This window comes from Glycine max, chromosome 8 (assembly GCF_000004515.6).
Source record: "Glycine max cultivar Williams 82 chromosome 8, Glycine_max_v4.0, whole genome shotgun sequence".
NCBI classification, from domain to species: Eukaryota; Viridiplantae; Streptophyta; class Magnoliopsida; order Fabales; family Fabaceae; genus Glycine; species Glycine max.
The window spans coordinates 14,844,101-14,865,249 of NC_038244.2; the positions used below are offsets into that span (position 1 = coordinate 14,844,101).

The 21,149-nt window shown below is 34.0% G+C and overlaps 1 protein-coding gene across 2 annotated transcripts; it reads right to left on the reverse strand.

The window, feature by feature from the left end:
* Positions 1 to 2,637: 2,637 nt before the first annotated feature.
* On the reverse strand, positions 2,638 to 19,398 carry LOC100791010 (separase). 2 transcript variants are annotated; one of them, XM_006585407.4, is made up of 27 exons: positions 18,492 to 19,398; positions 17,821 to 17,995; positions 17,638 to 17,733; positions 17,358 to 17,492; positions 16,797 to 17,263; positions 16,484 to 16,592; positions 16,221 to 16,346; positions 14,924 to 15,184; positions 14,698 to 14,814; positions 14,349 to 14,570; positions 14,132 to 14,242; positions 13,671 to 13,814; positions 13,217 to 13,582; positions 13,045 to 13,134; positions 11,837 to 12,100; positions 11,356 to 11,479; positions 10,454 to 11,251; positions 9,100 to 9,337; positions 8,333 to 8,435; positions 7,427 to 7,600; positions 6,028 to 6,083; positions 5,702 to 5,931; positions 5,362 to 5,602; positions 4,379 to 4,781; positions 3,707 to 3,946; positions 3,495 to 3,582; positions 2,638 to 3,407 (listed from the first exon to the last, which is right to left on the reverse strand). In XM_006585407.4, the coding sequence occupies exons 1-27, from the start codon at positions 19,109 to 19,111 to the stop codon at positions 2,893 to 2,895; spliced, it is 6,513 nt and encodes a 2,170-aa protein (XP_006585470.1). In that variant the 5' UTR covers positions 19,112 to 19,398; the 3' UTR covers positions 2,638 to 2,892. The 2 variants fall into 2 exon arrangements, with proteins under 2 accessions (XP_006585470.1, XP_006585469.1); XM_006585406.4 differs by having other exon boundaries at positions 17,821 to 17,998; positions 18,492 to 19,397.
* Positions 19,399 to 21,149: the final 1,751 nt, after the last annotated feature.

Sequence of the window (21,149 nt, forward strand, 5' to 3'; positions counted from 1 at the left end):
TTCTTAAAAGAATATTAAAATTCAATTTCAAAATAAAGATAAAAAATGATAGGTTAAAATAAAAGAAAAAGTAGTTAAGAAAATTAAGTACATAGATAAAGATAAAAGAAGAGTAATTTATGATTACTGAAAAAATTTTATTTGTTAAATCAAATTAAAAGGGGAAAAGTAAATAATCAAATCAAATATTCAATATATAGTATTAGGATAAGCTACGTTGCTCAATGAAAGTATTCTCGAAAACGTTTTTATTATTCAATAATAATTTCTAAAAATATCTCATGACAACTTTTAAAATTGTTTTTTATACTATAATATTATTGATGCAAAATATTTTTGTAAGTTTATTGATAACTAACCTTCATTGAATATTTTTAAAATTGTTTTTTATACTATAATATTATTCATTATAATATTTTTGTATTAGTGAAGAATATTTTTGTTTAAACAAAAAAAAACAACTATCACTTAAAATAAACTAGTTAGACATTCAATTTTATAATAATTTTATACAATTATCTAATCATAAATTATAATATTATGTATTATAAACTTGTTAATTTTTTATAATAATTATCTTAAAAATTATACCATGAATAACTTGTAAGTTTTAATTAATTGATAATGTAAAAAAAATATACTCTTACAATGCATAGTTTTTTTTTTTTTAACTTTACAATGCATAGCTATTAACTCAATTTTTTTTTGCTGAATTAACTCAATTTATAATACGGGAATAATTATTCTGACAGAGTCTTATTTACTCAATTTATATATTTGGTCGTTATGAAGGGATTTAGGTCACTTAATTCAGTAAGGTGTGTGAGAGTATAAAAAATAAAAATTTGGTCGAGTTGTTTTGGATCACGTTTGGGCCTTTGGGGTATATAAAAACTCAAACCAAATTGTAATTGTGGCATTTTATTTTTTAAGTCAATTACTGTTTACCACACCTATTTTATTAAAGCACCTTCTTTCAAGGCTTTTTTTTATATTTTTTCAAAAAATGTCCCCCTTCCAAAAACTAAATTCTAAAAGTATTAATAATTGGATAATACAACTTTGGTCTTCCTATTTTATTCAATCTAAAATTTTGGTCTCCTTCATTTTAAAATAACAACATTTAATCTCCTAGTCTTCAAAAACTAGTAATTTTGGTTCACTCTTTAATTTCACATATGTTTTATTTCTTTTATTTTAATCCAATTGAACTTCAATCCTTTCATATTCACTTAAGGCATTATCAAAAAATGATTTAATTAATTAAAATATAAGGAGAAATGTAGGTAAAACTAAGGATTATATCAAAACTATATATTTTTTTAAGTCCAAAACACTAAAATTATGAATTAAAAAAAATATAAGAGACTAAAGTTATATTTTAGCCTTACTAATTTTCAGAAGGCAAATCGTCCCCTATTTCTTCCTCCCTCTCCTTGTATTTTCCATCTTCATTGTTTTATACATTCTTCAACATTGTAAAGCATTCTTTGTTTTTTCTATATTTTTTTCTTCTTCTACCTCTCTTTGCGTTTCCATCTACCTTTAATTTTTTATTTTTTTAGCGAATTTTAGTCTATTTTTTTTAAAGAATTCTTTCTTAAACTTTTTCTTTCTTGGCAAATTTTTACTCAACATTTATTTCGAACACTTACACGGCTAGGCCTCCTCGTACCCAAAGGAAAAGGAACACTTCCCCTAGTATTTAGGCTATAAGATAGGTTTAAATAAATTTTATATATACTCTTCTAAAGGCAGCCTAATTCTGTTAAATGCTATAAAAATTATCGAATTAAGGGTTTGAAAATTTGACTTTAAATAAAAAAAACATACATTTGTTCACTTCTAATGTTGCAAGCATCTTGAGTATAAAATATCTAGTTGGTATAACATTCAAAATTATGGGTATGATATGATGCATACGAAACATTCAATTCAAAGGCAGCGCAGGTTTCGTATTCGAGCCTACGATATCTTCTTACGAGAAGAGAGCTATTAAAACAATTGTGTTTTGATCATCACGAGCTGGTTATTCTAGCATTTAGCTGCGTCTCAATCGATTGTGTGATGGACAAAATGAAAATTTTTCCTTCTTCTGAACATATTTTTTGCTGAATTGCGGTCGAGAAGATATCAATAATAGGTTATTAAAAAGTATTGAATATTATTTGTTTATTTATTTCTGTCAAAAAACTATATTATTTATTTATTTATCCATCTATCTATTTTTTTGAAAGGAGTCTATCTATCCAAACAGAGTAAGATTTGACATGTATTTTCATATTCGGAATAGGCAATAAAATTCGACAACTGTTTTGCCGAAATCATCCTCTTGATTTAAGTGTTTGCCGCCACAAAAACAATGGTCAAATAATTGGTTATATAAGATATTTAGGTGGGTGTTGGTGTGTAACAGCCACAAAAGACTGATAATAATCGTTGAAGTATACAATTTTGAATGATGAGATATCATGTGTATATTAATAAGTATACAATATCAATTTATCACCTCGTACATATATACAAATTGAACGCTCGCACTGAGCAGTTTTTCTCCCATACCGTTCTAATGACAGGGGTTGTCTCCCTTGCGTGGAACTGTCGTGATTCCAACTGCCTTGATCCGTACAAGATAGCTTACATAAGTATTATTTCATTAAATAATGACAGCCCATTCTAGGGTCAATTAGTAATCATGGTGTGCTGCAAGACTCAAACTCCCTTTGGGGGAGGAAGAAGTCACAGTTTACATGCCCCCTATGCAGGGGCAAGAAAAAATAAATTAAATGAACGGTTTTAGAAAATTTTAAGTTACTATTGTAAGGTTCTTGTCCTCACTCTACACCAACAGTGGTTGTGGAAGCGACTCTTGTTGGGTTTGAGTTGGTTAAGCTAAACATTCGTTTTCCTCCAAATTCCAGTAGGAACACCATAACATACTGGAGATGCTCCTGTCAAGAAAGGAAGAGTGCAAACCTCCCGTGCCTGACCCATGAAAGCTCCAATTTTGCGTCTGTGACCACAGTTCTTGGGTGACTCACTCTCAGCCAACTCTAATAATTTCTTCCGTGGAGCCTTCCTCTTTGCTCTACCCTTGCAGCCCTTCAAGTTCATGGCCTCAAATTCTTCAGACAATAAATTGCATTGCAAGCATTCTGTTGGCATATCTGATCTTTCTTTCAACCATGCATCAAGCATTGCCTTACCAAATCGATCTATATCCTTGTCTGTCACTTCCCACAGATTGCCGACAATGGCTGGAGAACCAGCCAGCAGATATGACAGGGGAATACCTTGCGGCGCATATTGACCAGGTAAGGTCAATGAACCACTACTACACCCCATTAGAAGCGTAGCAGCACATTTGTCTAGTTTCTGAATCTCATGCCTGGGAATGTACTGCCCTCCTGTAAAAACAAATTCAGTCAACCATATAAATATAGGAGCCACAGGGGATGACAAATATGTAATATGTACTATTCAAAACATTTTACCACTTCCATGCCCAAAATATATGAAAAGGTCGTGACTTTCCAATGCCGAAGCCAATTCTTTGATGGTGGGTCTCAAACCAGCCTTTCCCTGTAAAGTAGAAAGAGGAGAAAAGAAAACATAATTATTCTGTAGACTTATAGATAAAACAATTAGCAGGGATACAAGAATCTGTAATATTTCCTCCCTTGTATTCTTAACAAATTCAAATTACCTCCAGGTTTTGATCTCTAAAATAATTCTCAAATTCAATCTGAGTGCCACCAAGATCCCCATCTGGATTTAATAAATAAAAAGCATCCAGTGGATCTATCAAAGGAAAGGGCCCTAAATTCCTTCCCACTTGCTCCTTATGGTTGCTGTCTTTATGAAGAACGGCAGAAATACAGCTCACGGAAGGCATGCGATAAACCTCCTGGTTCCTTAGAATGGGCAAGTTTTCCCAAGGAAGCATCTGTTGCAGTAATAGAGCTTGTTATAGAAGTCATTATTAAAAAAACTCATAGCTAACGGATTAAAGCAAGAATACATTCATAGCTCAGTTTTGAAAGCATTAGCTAAAACGACATTTCCTTCAGGCTACCATTTTCCTTAAAGGTGAGAGACACAAATTTAGCTTAGCAAATTTGTTAAAAGGACTATCAATCAAGAAATTGCAGAATTGGAAATAAACAATTTGATCATATATGTTGAAAATATTGCTGCTCCGAATGTCAGTTAAAAAATCTGAGGAAATAAAAACCAATATTCATTTTTTCATAAAAGGTAGAATTTAAAAACATTGAAGCATTTTTATTAATTTACTGATAACATCCAAACAACAGAACTTAATGCTTAAACTTATTTCATAACTACATAGTAACAGAGTTGGAAACAATTCACTAACCTGCACCTCATAATCCAACACAAGAATTATAGGCTCTCTATACATGGAGTCATCCACTTCCAGCACATTTAATGCCTCACTTAACAGTTCAAAAGCAACCTCAGATGACACTCCAATTCCATCGGCGGAATTTAATATCCCCCTTCTCGCTTCATTACAATAGCCTACTTTAGCAATGTAGCAATCTTTCTTTGAGCATAGTTGTGAAACCAATGTTTTCCCATCACAAACATATTTGGAGCCTCCGAGAATAATTTTAAGAAGGCCCTCGTTTACATCCAATTTGCATTTAGATCTTAAATCATTCACAAGATTCTTAAGCACCAAGTCAAAATTTTTGCAGTTCAACCATTCTCCAAGAAGCAAGCATTTCCATGAACCAAAACATGACTCTTCGAGATTCCTGGTAAGATATGACAATAGTACAAGGATATAACAATTAGTTTCTTAAAAATTTAAAACTACTAATACCCAAGTCAATGATGTCATTGTGTGTAGTGCTATTCTAAAGTTTTAGTGTTCCTTAATAAAGCATGGACACAGTGTTACCTTAAATAGATGCTGTTCAACTATGGAAAAGTTGCAGAATACTTTTACAAACCCTTTTCAAGAAAGGGAAAGCATCAAAGAAAATGAGGAAGGAGTGAAATAAAAAATTAAAACTGAATTAATTCTTCTCTTCTTTCTTTCATTACTGACAGTACTATTTATAACTACAGGGAATTTCTACAAGTGTGAGTCATGAGCCAAGTGGCTACATCACATTGTTTGGTACGTCACAGAATAAAAAGGGAGTGTAACAACAAAATATAAATCAGCGGTTTCCTAACAAGATAGAAATATTCTAGAATATGGCATGTGCCATATGGTGACTCAGCAACTATGGAGATTGATTCAGTTGTGATTTGGTGATGCATATCAGGTACATTCTGAAATCAAAATTAATGCAAATCGACTAATGAAGTCACAAAGAGGTAGCACACCTCAGTAATTTATCAAGACAGTGATCAAGGTTCTTTCTTCGCTTCCACCATAACATCCTATTTTGTGTTGTATCTTCAAGAGGGGATATTGTTGACAAGTAGTTTTCTTCTAAAATTGTTTTGAATGCTGGGGCCACATCATCAACAACTGTAAAACCCCATGGGCAACGCCATTTTTCACTATGTTCCTCACACTTAGGAAAAGTGTCCGAACCAGTACTCAGATCACCCTCACCTGAAGCTGGTAATGAAAAGTTATAAATTACCTTGTTAAATTCATAAGGTTAAGCTTAACACTCATATAAGATGTCATACACATGTGCTTACAGGAGCTAAATACCTTGTAAAATAGAATCAAGTGGCAGTAACATTACAACAGGTTCATTCTTAAAGCTCAGTCTTGACACCAGCATCCATGCTTGAACACATGTAGGATAAGACAACAATTCCTGTAGTAAACTAGTATAATCACGTCCAAGCAAACTTATACTGATTATAGTCGTTGATGGAAGACCAGCCAAAAACCTCTTCACATACTCTGCAAGATCTACAGTGGTATCAGGCACAAGCCTGCAAGAGGAAGGAACAAAGACATTGAGCACTGATTCAGGTTGTATGTCAATCAATTCTTTGGTTGCTTTATAATGCAAAAAGAACAATAGCTACCTGAGTAAGTCAGATGTGCACTCTTTGATGCTAGAAGATCCAGTAACATATGAACCCTGAAATTGAACTCATTTTAATAACATTTAATGGACTGTGCTTGATTGCTTTCCACATACTGAAGAGGCAGAATACAACATTGAACAAGAAGCAAGAAATTTTATACACAAATCTTATTGACAGTCAGCATTCATGTGTGAAGTGTGCATGGATCTGAAATACATAATTGTAGGGTAAAATGCATGTTTTCAGGCGTAAAAGAATAAATACACTGCCCTCCCAAGGTTTTTTTAGATTGCACATGATACCCCTGCTTTTTTAACATTTACAACAACCTCCCTTGTATGGGTACACAATGCAATGTATAAGTGTCAATGTAATGTTTTCAAACAATTAAAGGTGTTAGTGTAGGAACAGAAAAATGAGGGATATCATGTGCAATCTAAAAAAACTTCAAGCGGTGTCAATGTAATTTACTCAACATAAAATTATCTATGGATGTTCATTGTGTTAAATCTCACTTTCAGAGGCCTATGAGAAAGAATTTGCTCTTAGTAAGTTACTTCACTTATCATTGAATTGAACCATTGTATTATTAGTGAGTTTACACTGAGGCCAAATTCAATCCTAGTGGGTTCTTGCATCAGCTCAATTGTCTTCACTCTTCAGACCTCTTGTACTTTGACTTGTTGCGGGAGTCCAGCTGTTCATTTTGAATTTTCATCAGACTCAGACATGAACTTAGCTGCATCTACCTTGCAAAAACTTTAAAATGATATTTACTTGTGAAAGGCTGATTTTGAATTACAATGTTGTCAAACAATCCTAAACCTATATACTATTTCAGTTTCTGCTAAGCACAAATGGAAGGGTGTAAAAAAGGATTGCAGTAGCTTCTACAAAAACCATAAGCATTGTTGACCAATAGAAATCACTCCTTAGGATCACTAACAGCTCAGATTTCCCAAACATTAAAGAGAATTATTTTGCCATCTAGGCTGGACCATTCATTAACCATCTAATTCATCCTATAACATCAAAGTCATAGGCTAATTAGTTTGTGTTTGCTTCTGCGACAATACCCCAAAACATGGATCAAAAAAGTGAAAATTGAAGCCAGTCCATATAGCTTCTCCATTGACATGGGTAACAGACATGAGTGTTTTTTGATGCAACATGTAACTAAACAGGCATTTGACCATGAAATAAAAAAAAATTAAATAGCTACTACTGAACTGCAAAATATGCCTAATAATGAGTGCAAAATTCAGGATTTCCCAATTGCCAAACCAACAATCAGTGCTTCTATTCAGAAGTCAATGTTTGCAATAGAAGCCATAGATAAAATTCCATACATTGATAAACATGAAGATATGCCTACAACATCAATAAGGGGTTGTACCTTGCATCTCCCTGTTAGATGTGAAAGAAATTGATAATTAAGATGAGTTCCAATTGAAGCTTGGTGGAAATATGAAGACCAATAATTTTCACCCAAAGCTTTGCTAAAAGATGACAGAGAAAATTGCTCACTCAAGGAAGAAACTACACACATCACAGCAAGTAATTTCGACACCTGTTGCAGTATCATCAGCACACTAAGGTCATAACCAGCTCAATTGGTGGTAGGTAAGTTACAAAGGAAGAGACCAAAAGGCTAAGAGTCAGGATTAAGCAACTCTACAGGCATTTGCACAACATAAAACACTCCAAGTGTTTTACAGATAATAAAGTTTATCATGATAGGCTATTCAAATTTCTGATGTTCTTGAATTTTGCATTTCCGTAAATGCAGTAAACTAGATATCATGTATTAGAAACTTCTACTTAAGTTTCAATTATCAACATGATATCTAGTTAACTTAAGTAGAAGTTTCTAATACACAATAATTGAAACTTAAGTAGAAGTTTCTAATACTTTTTAGTTAACTTAACTAGAAGTTTCTAATACTTTTTAGTTAACTTAACTAGAAGTTTCTAATACACGATAAAGTTTATCATGATAGGCTATTCAAGTTGATAGATAATAGTGTTGTATACATAATACAAGGAATGTGGATTTCAGCTACCATAAATGTAAAAACTAAAAAGTATAAAAGGTCAGAGAGATCTAGAACTCCAAGGGATTCAACTTTATTTAATGTTTCAAAATTTGTTATAATTCATGACAAGTAATCTGCAATACTATAAATCTACAACCAAGAAAATGATCAAGTGTTCGCAATCATGAAATTGTACCCAAAAAAATTATAAAATAATTAAGTGAAAATTGTTGCATAATAATAGCATGAAAATAGAGAAATATGACCTTTTGAAAAATTACAGGAACCTCACGAGAGAGTACAAAAGCTACCATTAGCCAAGAAGACAGGTCTTCAAACTTGATGAAAGACAGATTACAGAAAATGTTCCTGTAAGGCAAAAACAAAATGTCAATAGTTATAAATATAGCCCTTTGCGAGACACTTTAGGTGCACGCCTAAATATAGCAAAATACCAAACAATGACAATTCAATAAATATTTCCTTAAGAGCAGAAGGATCTGGCTGATCAGAAAAGTAAGGAAATGGATTCTCAAGAATCAACATTTTTTAATACAATATAAATATTCAGCTGTTTGTTATTAATCAAAATGTGATTCATTTATTTTCCATTAACAATCATCAAATCTGCATTTCACACAGGATCTTTTTCACAGCACAGTATGTGCAAACAAAATGTCAGAGACCATTAACAGTGAACAAGCAGGAAAAAGTGGGGAATAATGAAGAAAATCCCATGAACCTAAGACAACAATTTCAACAAAAGGAAGCTTATAATTAAAATTTCCTAATTGATCTAGAGGGTACTCTTTTAAGCAGGCACAGTGAATCTGATTACAAATGTACAACCCAAAATGTCATGTGACCAACCCAGGCATCATAAAATGTGATAATTGTCAATTAGTCAGTCATGACTACATTACTTATCTGGGAAGTTAATGATAAAGCACATTTGGGACATGAATCTATACATATAAATTTGTCTTCTCATGAAAATATGAAATGTATGAAACAAACTAGTTGGTACAAATACCTCGCAAACTTGGAATGATAGCTCTTCAAAGAATACCAGCATATGTCATGAACTATTTCTGCACGTTCAATAGTAAATACATCTCCCGGGATCTCCCTTGCAACCAAATGATGAAAATAATCTAGAGGAATAGATGAAGGCATGGGGTAGAATGGGTTTCTGCTGACCAGAACTGATATACTTCTTAGAAGAATTTTACGTGCTTCATCAATTTGACCAGGATATGCAAAGCATTTCACTGTAAAGAAACAGATTTGAAAATTCAAACAAACAACTTTATCTCATAAATAAATACAAGACCCAGCCGGAACGTGCAATCAAGCAAGAGTCATAAGATATAAAGTTACTAGCCAACTTTTGACTGCAAAGTGCATGCAGCAATATCCACAAATTTAGTAGCAAACTAGTTATTGAATAAATCTCTAATCAAGTGAAGTTATCATTCAGCACATGATGATTCATACTCAATCATCTGTACCTTCTTTACAAAGAATTCTAAACCCTATAAACAAAGATAGACTTAGTGGTTAACTCAATCCACTTGTTAGGAAAGAAGGTCAAGGTCGGTCTCAAACTGAACCTATACCTTTATTAGTGTATAGGAGGAATAAAACTCAATAAGGGTCTAACAGAATGCTGTTAGATCAGTTAATATTGTTAGAGGTAGTTATTTCAGTTAGGGAAGTTAGAAGAAGGATAAATAGATCCTCAAGAAGGTAGTTAGGGTCATCATCGAGTTTAGTTTGTTAAACAAGGAGGTATCCTTGTGTGAGAGAAGAGGGCTTCTCTGTGTTCCTTTGTAATTCTGCAGATCAATAAACCAGAAGAACATTCCATCTGTTCTTCAATCCAAAAACGACAGCCTGTCTCTCTCTATCTCTTTCCCTCTACTTGGCAAATACTTTCATTAGCAGAGGATTCCTAAAAGCACTGATGTAAGCTATGTGTCAAACACAAAGGAAGCAATGTAAGTGCCTTTGAATTAAACTTAATATAAAAAAAATTGTCCATCAATAAATAAATATATGGTCTTACGTGCTTGACTGTGAGCAGCCTAGCCCAACAATTATTTAAGAATACAAAAGCAATCATAAACACAAGAAGTAATTAATCTCATTTCATTTCCAAAGGATGTAAATATATACTTCTTGAACTGGTAACTTACAAAAATAAAAAAGTGGATTGTCAAAATTTGGGAAAGACAACTAACTCTCAAGAAGTTTACCTTACTCAAAAAACAATGCCATGTAAATGCAAAATAGCTTGAAAAAAACAGCTGTAGATGTCTACTGAATAACACTTGTATTTACTCAACAAAAAATAAAGAGAAAAAAACATGAAAGGGCACTCATACCTACTCGACTGAGTAGCTTCATCGAAAGTTGCCTCCGGACAAACTCCCATTTAAGATTAATAAAATCATTTAGTAATCCAGATCTTATAACTTCAGATGGAAGACAGTACCAGCACCTCATTTTCGAGAAAACACAGGTTATTGCACACCTTGAAGGAAAAGGGCAACCTATGTTGCTAAAAACTGACCCATTCTGACTAAGCATATCAGATGAATCAGAAACATGATTCCCCTCCAGACTTTCATGGACTTCTAACTTCCTGTGAATGCTTGTATCTTGGTTCTGCAAAGATCGATATCTAGAACGAGTTAACCTTGATGTGTTCTCAACCACTAAGTTTGGTTCCTTTGGTAAAACCTTTGCTGCAATTTTAGTCTTTCTATTTTGTTTTGGCCCAATCTCAGTTTGTCGCCCCACTTTCATGGATTTCTTTACATTTTCACCTGCTTCATTCATTATAAAGCAAGTACAAGTCTTACCAGCAGGACATTTTATGTCTGTTGCAGTTCCATCACTGCCAACTTCTGGACAGCTAAGAGGATTTTTCCACTCAGAAAGATTTAGTTTATCCAGAGCTGATGTATACCAATTTTTTGCAGTCTCCTCAGACATAACCCCATCACAAGTGTCAAATTTACTTTGACACAAATCTCCAAGATACTCATACAGAGTGACTTCGAGCTTCAATTTACACTTTGAGCAACAAAACAGTGTGTTGCTTTCCTTTAAAATCTGTTCAGCACTCCGTAGTTCCTTTTCTGCTAAATCCCAAAGTCTTTTCTTAACATAAAGTTTTCCTAGTAAAACACACCATAAAATTGGCAAGTCAATATCATACCAATCAGAGAATGGAAAATTATCAATCCAAACAAGGAGAAAAGGCTACAATTAAATTTTATACCTAAAGAGGAAGAAAAAACAATTAAAAAGAAAGGGAGGTTTAGTGAACAGGATATGGCTTTGCCCCACTTGAAATAGGTTTCAGCCTCAGCTCCATCTCCAACCATTTCATGGATGATTCCTACCTGCAAGTGTAAATGAAAGTTGTTGAGAAAAACTCAAGTCACACATTGGCTAGGGATAAGGCCACAATAGAACATATAAGTGGGAAGCAACCCTCTCCCTATGAGCTAGCTTTTGGGGTTGAATTAGGCTCAAACTCACATTCTAAGATGGTATCATAGTCTATCCTAGATCCATTAAATGGGTCACCCACCATGTCTTCCACGCCCCAAGCCCAACAATGCTGAGTGTGAGGGTGTATGTTGAAAAAAACTCAAGTCTCACATTGCATTCTAAGAAAAGTGAAATATGGTGCATAACAGGCCTCATCTAAACATATTTATTGTTGTAAGAGAGGGATTATGAGATAGAAATCAAACCTGAAGAGTGCTCTCAAGATAGCATTGCATAACTTTCCATGCACTAAGATAATTGTCTTCCAAGTCCCATGATATAGAATCAAATAGCAAAACTTCCCTGGCAACTGATAAGTTCAATCCAATATTTTCAATACCATCCATTAGATTCTTTGAGGAATCAGCTATTACATTTTGCTCTTCATTCTGCTGCTGAACACTATGTGTAAACTTCCTTTGGAAGAGTTTGGCATGTAATCTATGAGCTTCTTTTGCAGATGAAAGAGCCTAATAAGTTTTAAAAGAAAAGAAGATACTTATAAGATGGGAAACAATGTAAGATCAAAAAGGTATAGTTAAAAAAACAATACCAAAATATGTCTTTCATTGGTAAGTTTTTTAGTAAGCACTATTAGCCCTAGCTAGGGCTTTCATCATGTCTTGACCTTCTTACATGGGGCAACTTCCCCTCCACCTTAACTTTTTCTTTGCCAAAGAGTGTGTGTGTGTGTGTGTGTAAAGAACTTGGTAACCTATACCGCAAGTGAAGTTTTAATCTGAGGTACTAGCTTTTTATCTACAATTACTACCTTAACATTCATTTAATTGATCCTATTATATCATATCCAATCTATTACAAGCAAAAAACTAGCAACAAATGAATTAAGAGTGACTTGCAAAGACTATGGAAACTAAGATTCCTTTCATGAAGGATAAAACAATTTGAAATCAAAGAAGACATCACATTTCCACAGCCAATAGACAAATAATTTTGAAATTCCAAAATTGTTATGCTTTGTTTTTAAAGAATTAAGGTCTGCTTGGTTGCTAGATATAAAACGGGGAGGAGGAAATTAAAAAAACATTTTGAACATAATCAAGCTCATAGACATCATATTTTTTACATTCTTATTTTCATCTCTACTTTACTTTCTCTAAATAAATCTTCACTATTCACCTACTCAACCAAGTGAACCTTAGGGAAAAAATGCACTGATAAGTTTTCAAATCTAAAAATCCAAATCATTTTTATTTAGAAATATGAAAACTGCATGAGTTGAAAATTAATAATCAATTCACCAGTATTGCAATCTATTAACATTTAACAAACAGTAGCACTAGCACTTGAGACAACATGAAATGTGCTTCAAATAAGACTTGTCTTTAGTTTAGAAATTAAGAAACTGATGATCAGTAATATAGGAATTTAAATCAGAACCAATGCTACTTACCTCTATTAACTGTCCATTTGCAACAAGTCTTGGGCACAAATCATAAAAAAGACACCCAGCAAGAAATGTAGAATGACTTGGGACAGGAACCTAGGGGAAGATTAATAGAGAGCAGAGTGATGATTTTGGATAAAAAAAGATTATGATAATTTCTGTCTCAAAATAGCCTTACATTTGAAATCAGATCAAGTGCTGCTTTTTGAACTTCAGCAATTGTGATGTCCGTTTGAAAAGAGCTCCCGTGACTGCAAGAATTCTTATGAGAGCTAGCAAACAAGAAAGAAAAATTCTGCTGAAACCCTATCAATGATGATTGATTTCCCTGAAGATAACGTATCCAGAAATCAATATTTGAAAGTTCACTAAACTCATCCATTGAATTCATGATGAATTCCTCATTTACAGGCGAAACACAAAGGGCATGACTTAGACTTCTACTTTCCCACATTAGGGGCAACCACTTCTCAATTGGGACATTCTTCCTTTTAAACATTTTAATCACCAATCGAGATGCATCATTGAACAGTTCCATGAAACCCTGAAGATATGCCATTGAAACTAAGAAACCGTTGCTATAAATCTTACACAAAAACTACAGAAACCAAAATGATTAAAGGAAAACGGACCTTCAATTGTAATAAATCAACTACATTATAGAGTAGAATCATTATATTGTCAGATAATGCAGAACAATCTCCCTCTTCAAAGTGATTAAGATGAGAAATGTTCAACCATAGATCCAAAGCAGCCTTGACATCTTCAAAGATTTGCTGCTTAGTGTACAAACCAAGATAAGCATTTTTCAATAAAATAAATTTATTAAGAAAAAAGGAAAATATGATTACCAAGAGTTAGGAGGTTAAGAAATTCCCTTTACAAAAACAATAAATTATAAACAAAAGAGAGGGTAAAGAAATTTATGGTGCAAAGCTGCCCAATCCCTCAACATACCCATAAGGGAAACTAAGCTAGGCCTTAACAAGTAAACTGTTGAATTTAACATCATAAAATGATGATGACAACTATCCATCACAAAGAAAGAGAAATAATTTAATGACAGTGAAAATTATCAACTTATTTTTGTTACCTTTGAATTAGCTTCAGCTTCCTGTGTACATATTGCACGCAAGCAATATGTCACACACAATTGATGATCAATGGGATTATTATCAGTACATATCTCACCAGAAATCTCCTTCTGTTGAAGAGGAATTACATCATATTAATGGCATATACATCTCCAACATATACAGATAATAGAGATTAGATATTTGAGGGAAAACCAGGAAGACCAAACAGCTTACCAAAATAGTTATTGCTTCTGACAGACACTGAATGCAGTCCCTGAGACCACCTATGCCCCTAACCCTAATTGCCTTTCCCTTTCTCACTAGAGTTTGTGCCTTTTGAAAACGACTATCTGGAGTGATATATATATCTTGCAGGAGAATGTCTGTTATTTTCATTTGCATTTTCTGGCAAAATTCTGGGTATTTAAAACCCATTTCCTCATATGCAGTAAGCTCCTAAACAGGCATTAAGAGAGAGAAAAGACAATTGATTAACAGAACAAATACACATAAATTTAAACAAATGGCAGCAAAAATATCATGAAATTTCTACGCAAAGGAAATATCCACAAAGAGGCTGAACCTGCTCCAAGATCATGGCATTATTCCTCTTTGACAATTCTGTAGAAGATGACAGCAGGCTATACAAGGTAAGAGAATCAATTGTCTCATCCACCTGCGTAGCACGTCTACATACTATCTGCATATCATTACCATACCATACAACAATCAGTGAGAGTGAAGAAGCAAACCTAAACATAAACGGGAAAAATGCCAGATACTTAAAAGTAAATGCTTCAAGATGTTACCTTTACCCACTGCTTTACTACAGGTATAGGTGCTGGAAGCCTATCAAACAAATAATTAGCAGTGAACCAGTTTTTCAGGATGTCAATCATTTTTTTGTTTATCTTTAGATTGTTGACATCATAGATAATATCTAAAAGAAAAGCACTTCTGGTGCAAGCCTCCATTACAAACTCTTTCAAAGCAGCTTCTGACAGATTAGCACAATGATATTTAATACAGAGCCATGAAGCTTTACAACACAAGTTTAGCACCTTTGAAGTCTGCAATGATATGTCAGACAGAAACAAAAGTAAAGCACTGAAACAAAAAATATGGCATTCTTATTATTTACTTTCAGGTACAACTCTCTCAGATTATCATTATTCATCCACATATTTGCATTTCTTTCCAATTGCAGAGTCAAAAATCAATGGTAACTTAGTAAGAAAATATATATCTTACACAACTAGAGGTGTTTTTACTTGATTTATGCATGTTTCCTTATAGATATAACACTTCAACCATTCATTCATTACAAATTGCTGCTTTTTTATTTTTTGGAACCTATGAAAAATTGAAAATATGATTCAGCTCAAAGTAGAGTGCACCTTTAGTGCAAGTAAAATGTCTGCCTCATTTCAACCCAAGTGGCCTTTACAGCAAGCAAGGTAGAGTTAAAAATCCAACTTGTGGACCCTTACTAAATATCTGAAGCTTTTAGGCTAAAATAATCATTTAACAGTATGTATCAAGTATCAACTAAGATTCAAGGAATGGTTATATACCTATATTCTAACCCTCTGACTAACAGCTAAAAGCTTCTGGTACAATTTCTCCTTTACAATATTCGTTTTCCAAATCCATGACCAAGAGCACATGAAGTGCGTGTGGAAACATCTCAAGAAGCAAATATATGTTTATGTGAGATATTAAAATTAAATGGAATATTTCAAGTTTCAAGCCTCTATCTGGAACCATAGGAACGCTATGATTTTTAAAAATCAACAGTTTGATATTTCTAAGTTGGTGGATGATGTAATTTTTCTCACCTGGTCTTGGTTGAGGGGGTGGGAAAAGGACTTTGCCATTCCGTTTCATCAATGGTCATCATCTATGTCCTTTGCCTTCTCCTAGTGTGGGAAGGATGGGTGGTTTTTGTACGGTCTCTAGTTGGGGAAGCTTGTGTAGATTTTATTTTCTAATCTCAGCCTATGGCTTTTTATTTGTATCTTTGTAGTACCCCTGGTACTATCCTTATATAATATATGATATTTTGGTCGTTCAAAAAAAAAAACCATAAAAAAAGGAATGGAATACCTTTTTCAGTTGCCTGTTTCTGTATAAAACTACAGCAATATTGTATAGACAAGCAATTATGTATTTTAATCCTTCAGCTTCAATCCATTTGCTAGCAATGATCTGATTAATTAATTGTTTGCTCTCCTGAAACAGGGACAAAAACCTAATTATTAGCTTTTAAAAACACAATATCCAATAACATTCTGGCATTCTGCTAATAGTTCAGAAATTCAATAATTTATTGCTTAGCGGGAAAACCATTTCATGGGAACCAGTCAAACCTGGACTTTAAGATTGGTTCTGATGGAAAGGGTGAAGGCTGCTACAACTAAATTAAGCACTGTTTTACTCTTTTCGTCAAATCCATCTCCATTGTTTTTAGGCATGGAGCTGCAGCCAGGAAGAAGTGAATTTCAGATATTATCATAGAAAACAACACAATATAAATAGAAGGATTCATCTTTCAAACTTGTTGAGATATCATATCTTATATATAAACCAAATAACAAAAATAAGCTCTTAGAAACTACTCTTCAATATTAATTTCACAAGTGAGAATTATAATGTAGAAGAAAACAGATTCACTGGATATACCTTGCACTAGAAAGAATAAGATGACAAAGGATATGGAATGCATCTTGGACAGTGGACATCATAGTCATAGCAGAAGCATCATCCACTTCGGTAACTAACTGTTTCCTTTCTGAATTAATTGATTTAGCAAGTGGTTGGCATAGAAATTTCAATGCCTCTAAGTAAACTGACAGGTAAGTCATAGAGGCCTCGGCATCGAAACCTGATAGTATGCAAGGGGGACCAGCAAAACATTGGTCTTCTACACTGGACGACATACAATTACTTTTGATGCAAATATGCAAGGAACCCAGCAATGGGGGTGAATTCTGTAGTATTTTCTCGTTTTCAAGTAAAGTTCCAAGCAAACACTCAAATTTTGCATAGCCAGAGGATGCAACATCTCCAGTTCTGGATCTCAAATTACAACTAACAAGGAGCAATCCAGCAGCATAAAGCCTCAGTATTGAATTAATGGGTGTCGAAACCTGCCCAGCTACTTCAATCAAAGTGGAATACAAAATGTGGAGAATAGCAGCATAAATGAAAAGCATACACTAGAAAACTTTAATAGAAAAATACCTGTTTGAAATGTTCTGCTATTTTGTTCAAATATGCTGCAAATGTACTACAAAAACTTGCATTTGCAGTTTGACATTTATTTGCACAGTAATATACAAGTTCAACAAAGTCTTTTCCTGTGTTTCCCTCCTCAACCTGAAAAATTGATGAATATAGGAATCAAGTGCTCCAACAAGAAAATACCAACCTTATGATTTAGATGGAAAACAAACGAGTAACTAAAAATTATGGTACTAACAAAAAAAAAGATAGTAAATACAAATGATAGAATAATTAGCACCTTGCACTCGCGAAGTATGGAGTCCAGTATATCCATGATATACAGGGAGTTATTATCCCTCAGTGCAAACAATGATGAGCATATCCTGAGGGTAATCTGCATTTAACATTTTATCAAGATCGCTAGTGAAAACTTTATTGATGAATACATCCAAAAGTTTAGTTTAGAGTCCTGCATTATTACCTTGTAGACTTGATCTTTGATGGGAGATTTCACATATTCAGTTAATGTCGTACACCAAAACAAGGTCACAAAGTCTCTATCCAGAAATGGTGTCCTCCCCAATAAATTTAAAGTGCACTTGCCCAAATGAGTTACTAACATCTTATGCAACTTCTCATACGAATTGGAATCCAATCTTCTGAAACAATAAGTTGTATAAAATGGCAATTTAACAGCTCACTTCAGTCCAGACAATATAAAAGGTTAGTTGAGGCAAAAACAAGACTAATATTGAAACAAAAACTCTCTTAGAGAGCATTTGAAAATTGAAAATAAAATGCAATTCAGAATTCAAGACAACTGAAAGACAAAACAAAGCTAGAGACAGGCAGAGTAGCTTCTTCATGTAAGGGATCATCCTCCTATGCATAATTGAGATCATCTTTGGGCACACTATTGAAAATCACAAGAGAGAAACATAACATGAAATAAAATGAGAGAATCTGACAGAACTATTCTTTCTAATTTCCAAAATGTTAAACATGTACGATTTTGGAACTCTATGTTCATTAGAGACACACCAGACCATTTTTGCTAGACAGCTAGCAAAACTAATTACTAAGTTGGACACTGCCTAACTCCATGCATTCACACACGCACACAAAGAGAAGCAACAATAAGCATTCACTCACCTAAGCCAAGGGTTTACTTCCTCCACCAACTGAAGCACCTTCCTGAAATGGCCATCCTCTTTAGCCAAGCCCGCGGCTGCACACCTCACGAGGCTCACAACAATATCAACGACCAAATAGCACAATTCTTTATCGTCTCCACTGCCCTTGTCTATTTCAGGGAGAAGCTTACCCTTCGTCTTGGCGGGTCGAAGCTTCTCCAAAACCCCAAAACCCTCAGATTGGGCTTCCTCGAGCAAGCCGCATGACTCGAGGCAGTGAATGAGGCGAAGACGCTGCAACTCGACGGAGAATGGCTTGGAAGCCAACTGAGAAGCGACGACGTCCAAACAATCGAGGCAGAGCCTGTAAACGCGGAGCAATTCGAGGAGGAAGACGGCGTCAGAGTCGTTGGACTTGGAAACCTCGGGGAGGCGTTTTGGGAGGAGGGATAAGGAGGCATTGAGGAAGGAGAGGAAACGCTTGGCGAGTGAGCGAATTAGGGTTTGGTCGGGGTTGGGTTTTTTGGTAGGCTTGAGATCTGAGAGGGGACGGAGGTAATCGGAGACTAGGGCGTGGATGCCAGGGGAATCGGAGGACTGAAGCTTGGAGATGAGGGAGGATTCAGAGGGAGAAGCCATCCGCAGAGGGAAAAGTTCAATGGATCCAATCCAAGAACAAGCAGAAAGAAGCGCGCCAACAATCCACTTTCATTTCAAACTTTTGGAAATGGAGCGGAGCCTAGCATCTATAACGGTCTATTTTCTTTTTTTCAAATAAAAATTATATGAGATTTGTTCGAGGAAAAAATACAATACTATATGCATATATACTCATTATTCATTGTTGGCAGAAAAAAAAATAGCATGCATTTTTAAGTATAATGATTTTTTTCACCGTAATAAAAATAAAAATATTACGGTAAAAAAACTATAAATATTCTATTTTCGTCTAATTAAAAAGTATTTTAAGTGAGGAAATAATCAATTGTCATGTACACAGCCTAGAAGATGAACATATATAGGTGTTGCTCTAAAAAAAAAACACTCCAACATAATAAATCTCTCGTACCAAGAACTCGCTCTCACCGGCGAACGAGCTTGTTTCACCGGATTTTGGTGAAATTTCCTCCGCCGGCGAGGGAGTCTTGGCCTTGGGAAGCACAAAGTTCAGGGGAACAAACTCTTTATCCACCTGCTAAATAACAAGCTTGATGTCAATGTAAATAGTATCAGTCACAGTGACACTAATGGCGTCGGAGGCCATGCGCACTCGGTTACCGACATGGGTGGTAACATTGAGTTGGAGCCTTAGGGAGTCATGGTCGCCCTGGCTCTCTGAACAGGGTTGGGGAATGTGGCAAAGTTGGAGATGGAGATGAAAAAAGAGTGTGTGGAACTAAAGAAGCTCCACCTTTCCTTGTGGTGGTGGTTGGAGGAGAGTGTAGTGGAGGTTGAACGGGAACAGTTTGTGTTGGTCTTGCTTTCCTTGTAGAGTTGTGCTCTCAAGGTTAACATCCTCTATATGATGGCTAGTCAAGAAACTGCTGTAGAAAATCCAAGGAATGTATTATGTGAGATTAGATGCAGATGAAGGTAAAGTGCTAGTGGATAAATTTACGTGAATGGGTTATTTTTTTTAAAAAAAAAATAGATTTTGAAAATATTATAACTGTAAGTTTTGTTTTAAAACATAATTTTAGAATGTCGTAGTTTTTTTAAAAAAAAATAATAAAATCTTATTTTAGATCATAATTTCAAATATTTTATATTTTTTAATAAAGTTATAGAAGTAAAATTAGTAAAAGCTACTTTAATATTTTTTTGTCTTAAAAAAAACAATAAAGTCGTGTTCGAATCATAGATTTCAAACATTTAATATTATTTTTAATAAGATTATGGAAGTGGTGATTGTAGAAACCATTTTAGTCTTTATTTGAAATACGAAAGTAGTATTTAATATTGTGACATTTCATGCATACGACTTTTATAAATAACCGAGTATTCTCCGTTATTAAGTGTTGCACTCGCTCTAGATCCCGCTCATAGAATATCATTCGTGCCTTTGACTCAACTCCTCTGCAAAAGTAAATCTATCTTCCATCTTATATTTGTTTACTAACACTCTTCTATTACGATTATTATTTCTCACTAACACGTTTCCTAATCATATTTCAAATTATTAAAAAAAAACTAAAGTCGTTTTTACAATTACCACCTCCATAATCTCATTAAAAATATTAAATACTTGAAGTTGTGATTCAAAATACAACTTTATTAATTTTTTTAAAGAAAAAAAAATACTAAAGTCATTTTTACTAATAAGACTTCTATAATCTTATTAAAAAATATAAAATGTTTAAAGTCATATCCAAAACATGACTTCATTATTTTTCAAAAAAAAAAAATTACAACGTTTTAAAGTCGTGTTTCAAAACATGAAATCTTGTTTTAAAATACAACTTACTCAAATTATAATATTTAAAAAATCTATTCATTCTTGTAATGTTTTAAAAAAAATTAACACATTGACATAAATTTGTCGTGCTAGTGACAAGATATGTGGATTCAAGCGACTGTAAAAAAAGCTAAAGAGGGATGGATCCTAACAAATGGTGCAAAATTGGAAACAACTATTCTGGCTACCACTTTTGCTATTTCCACTACCTAGATTTTAAAA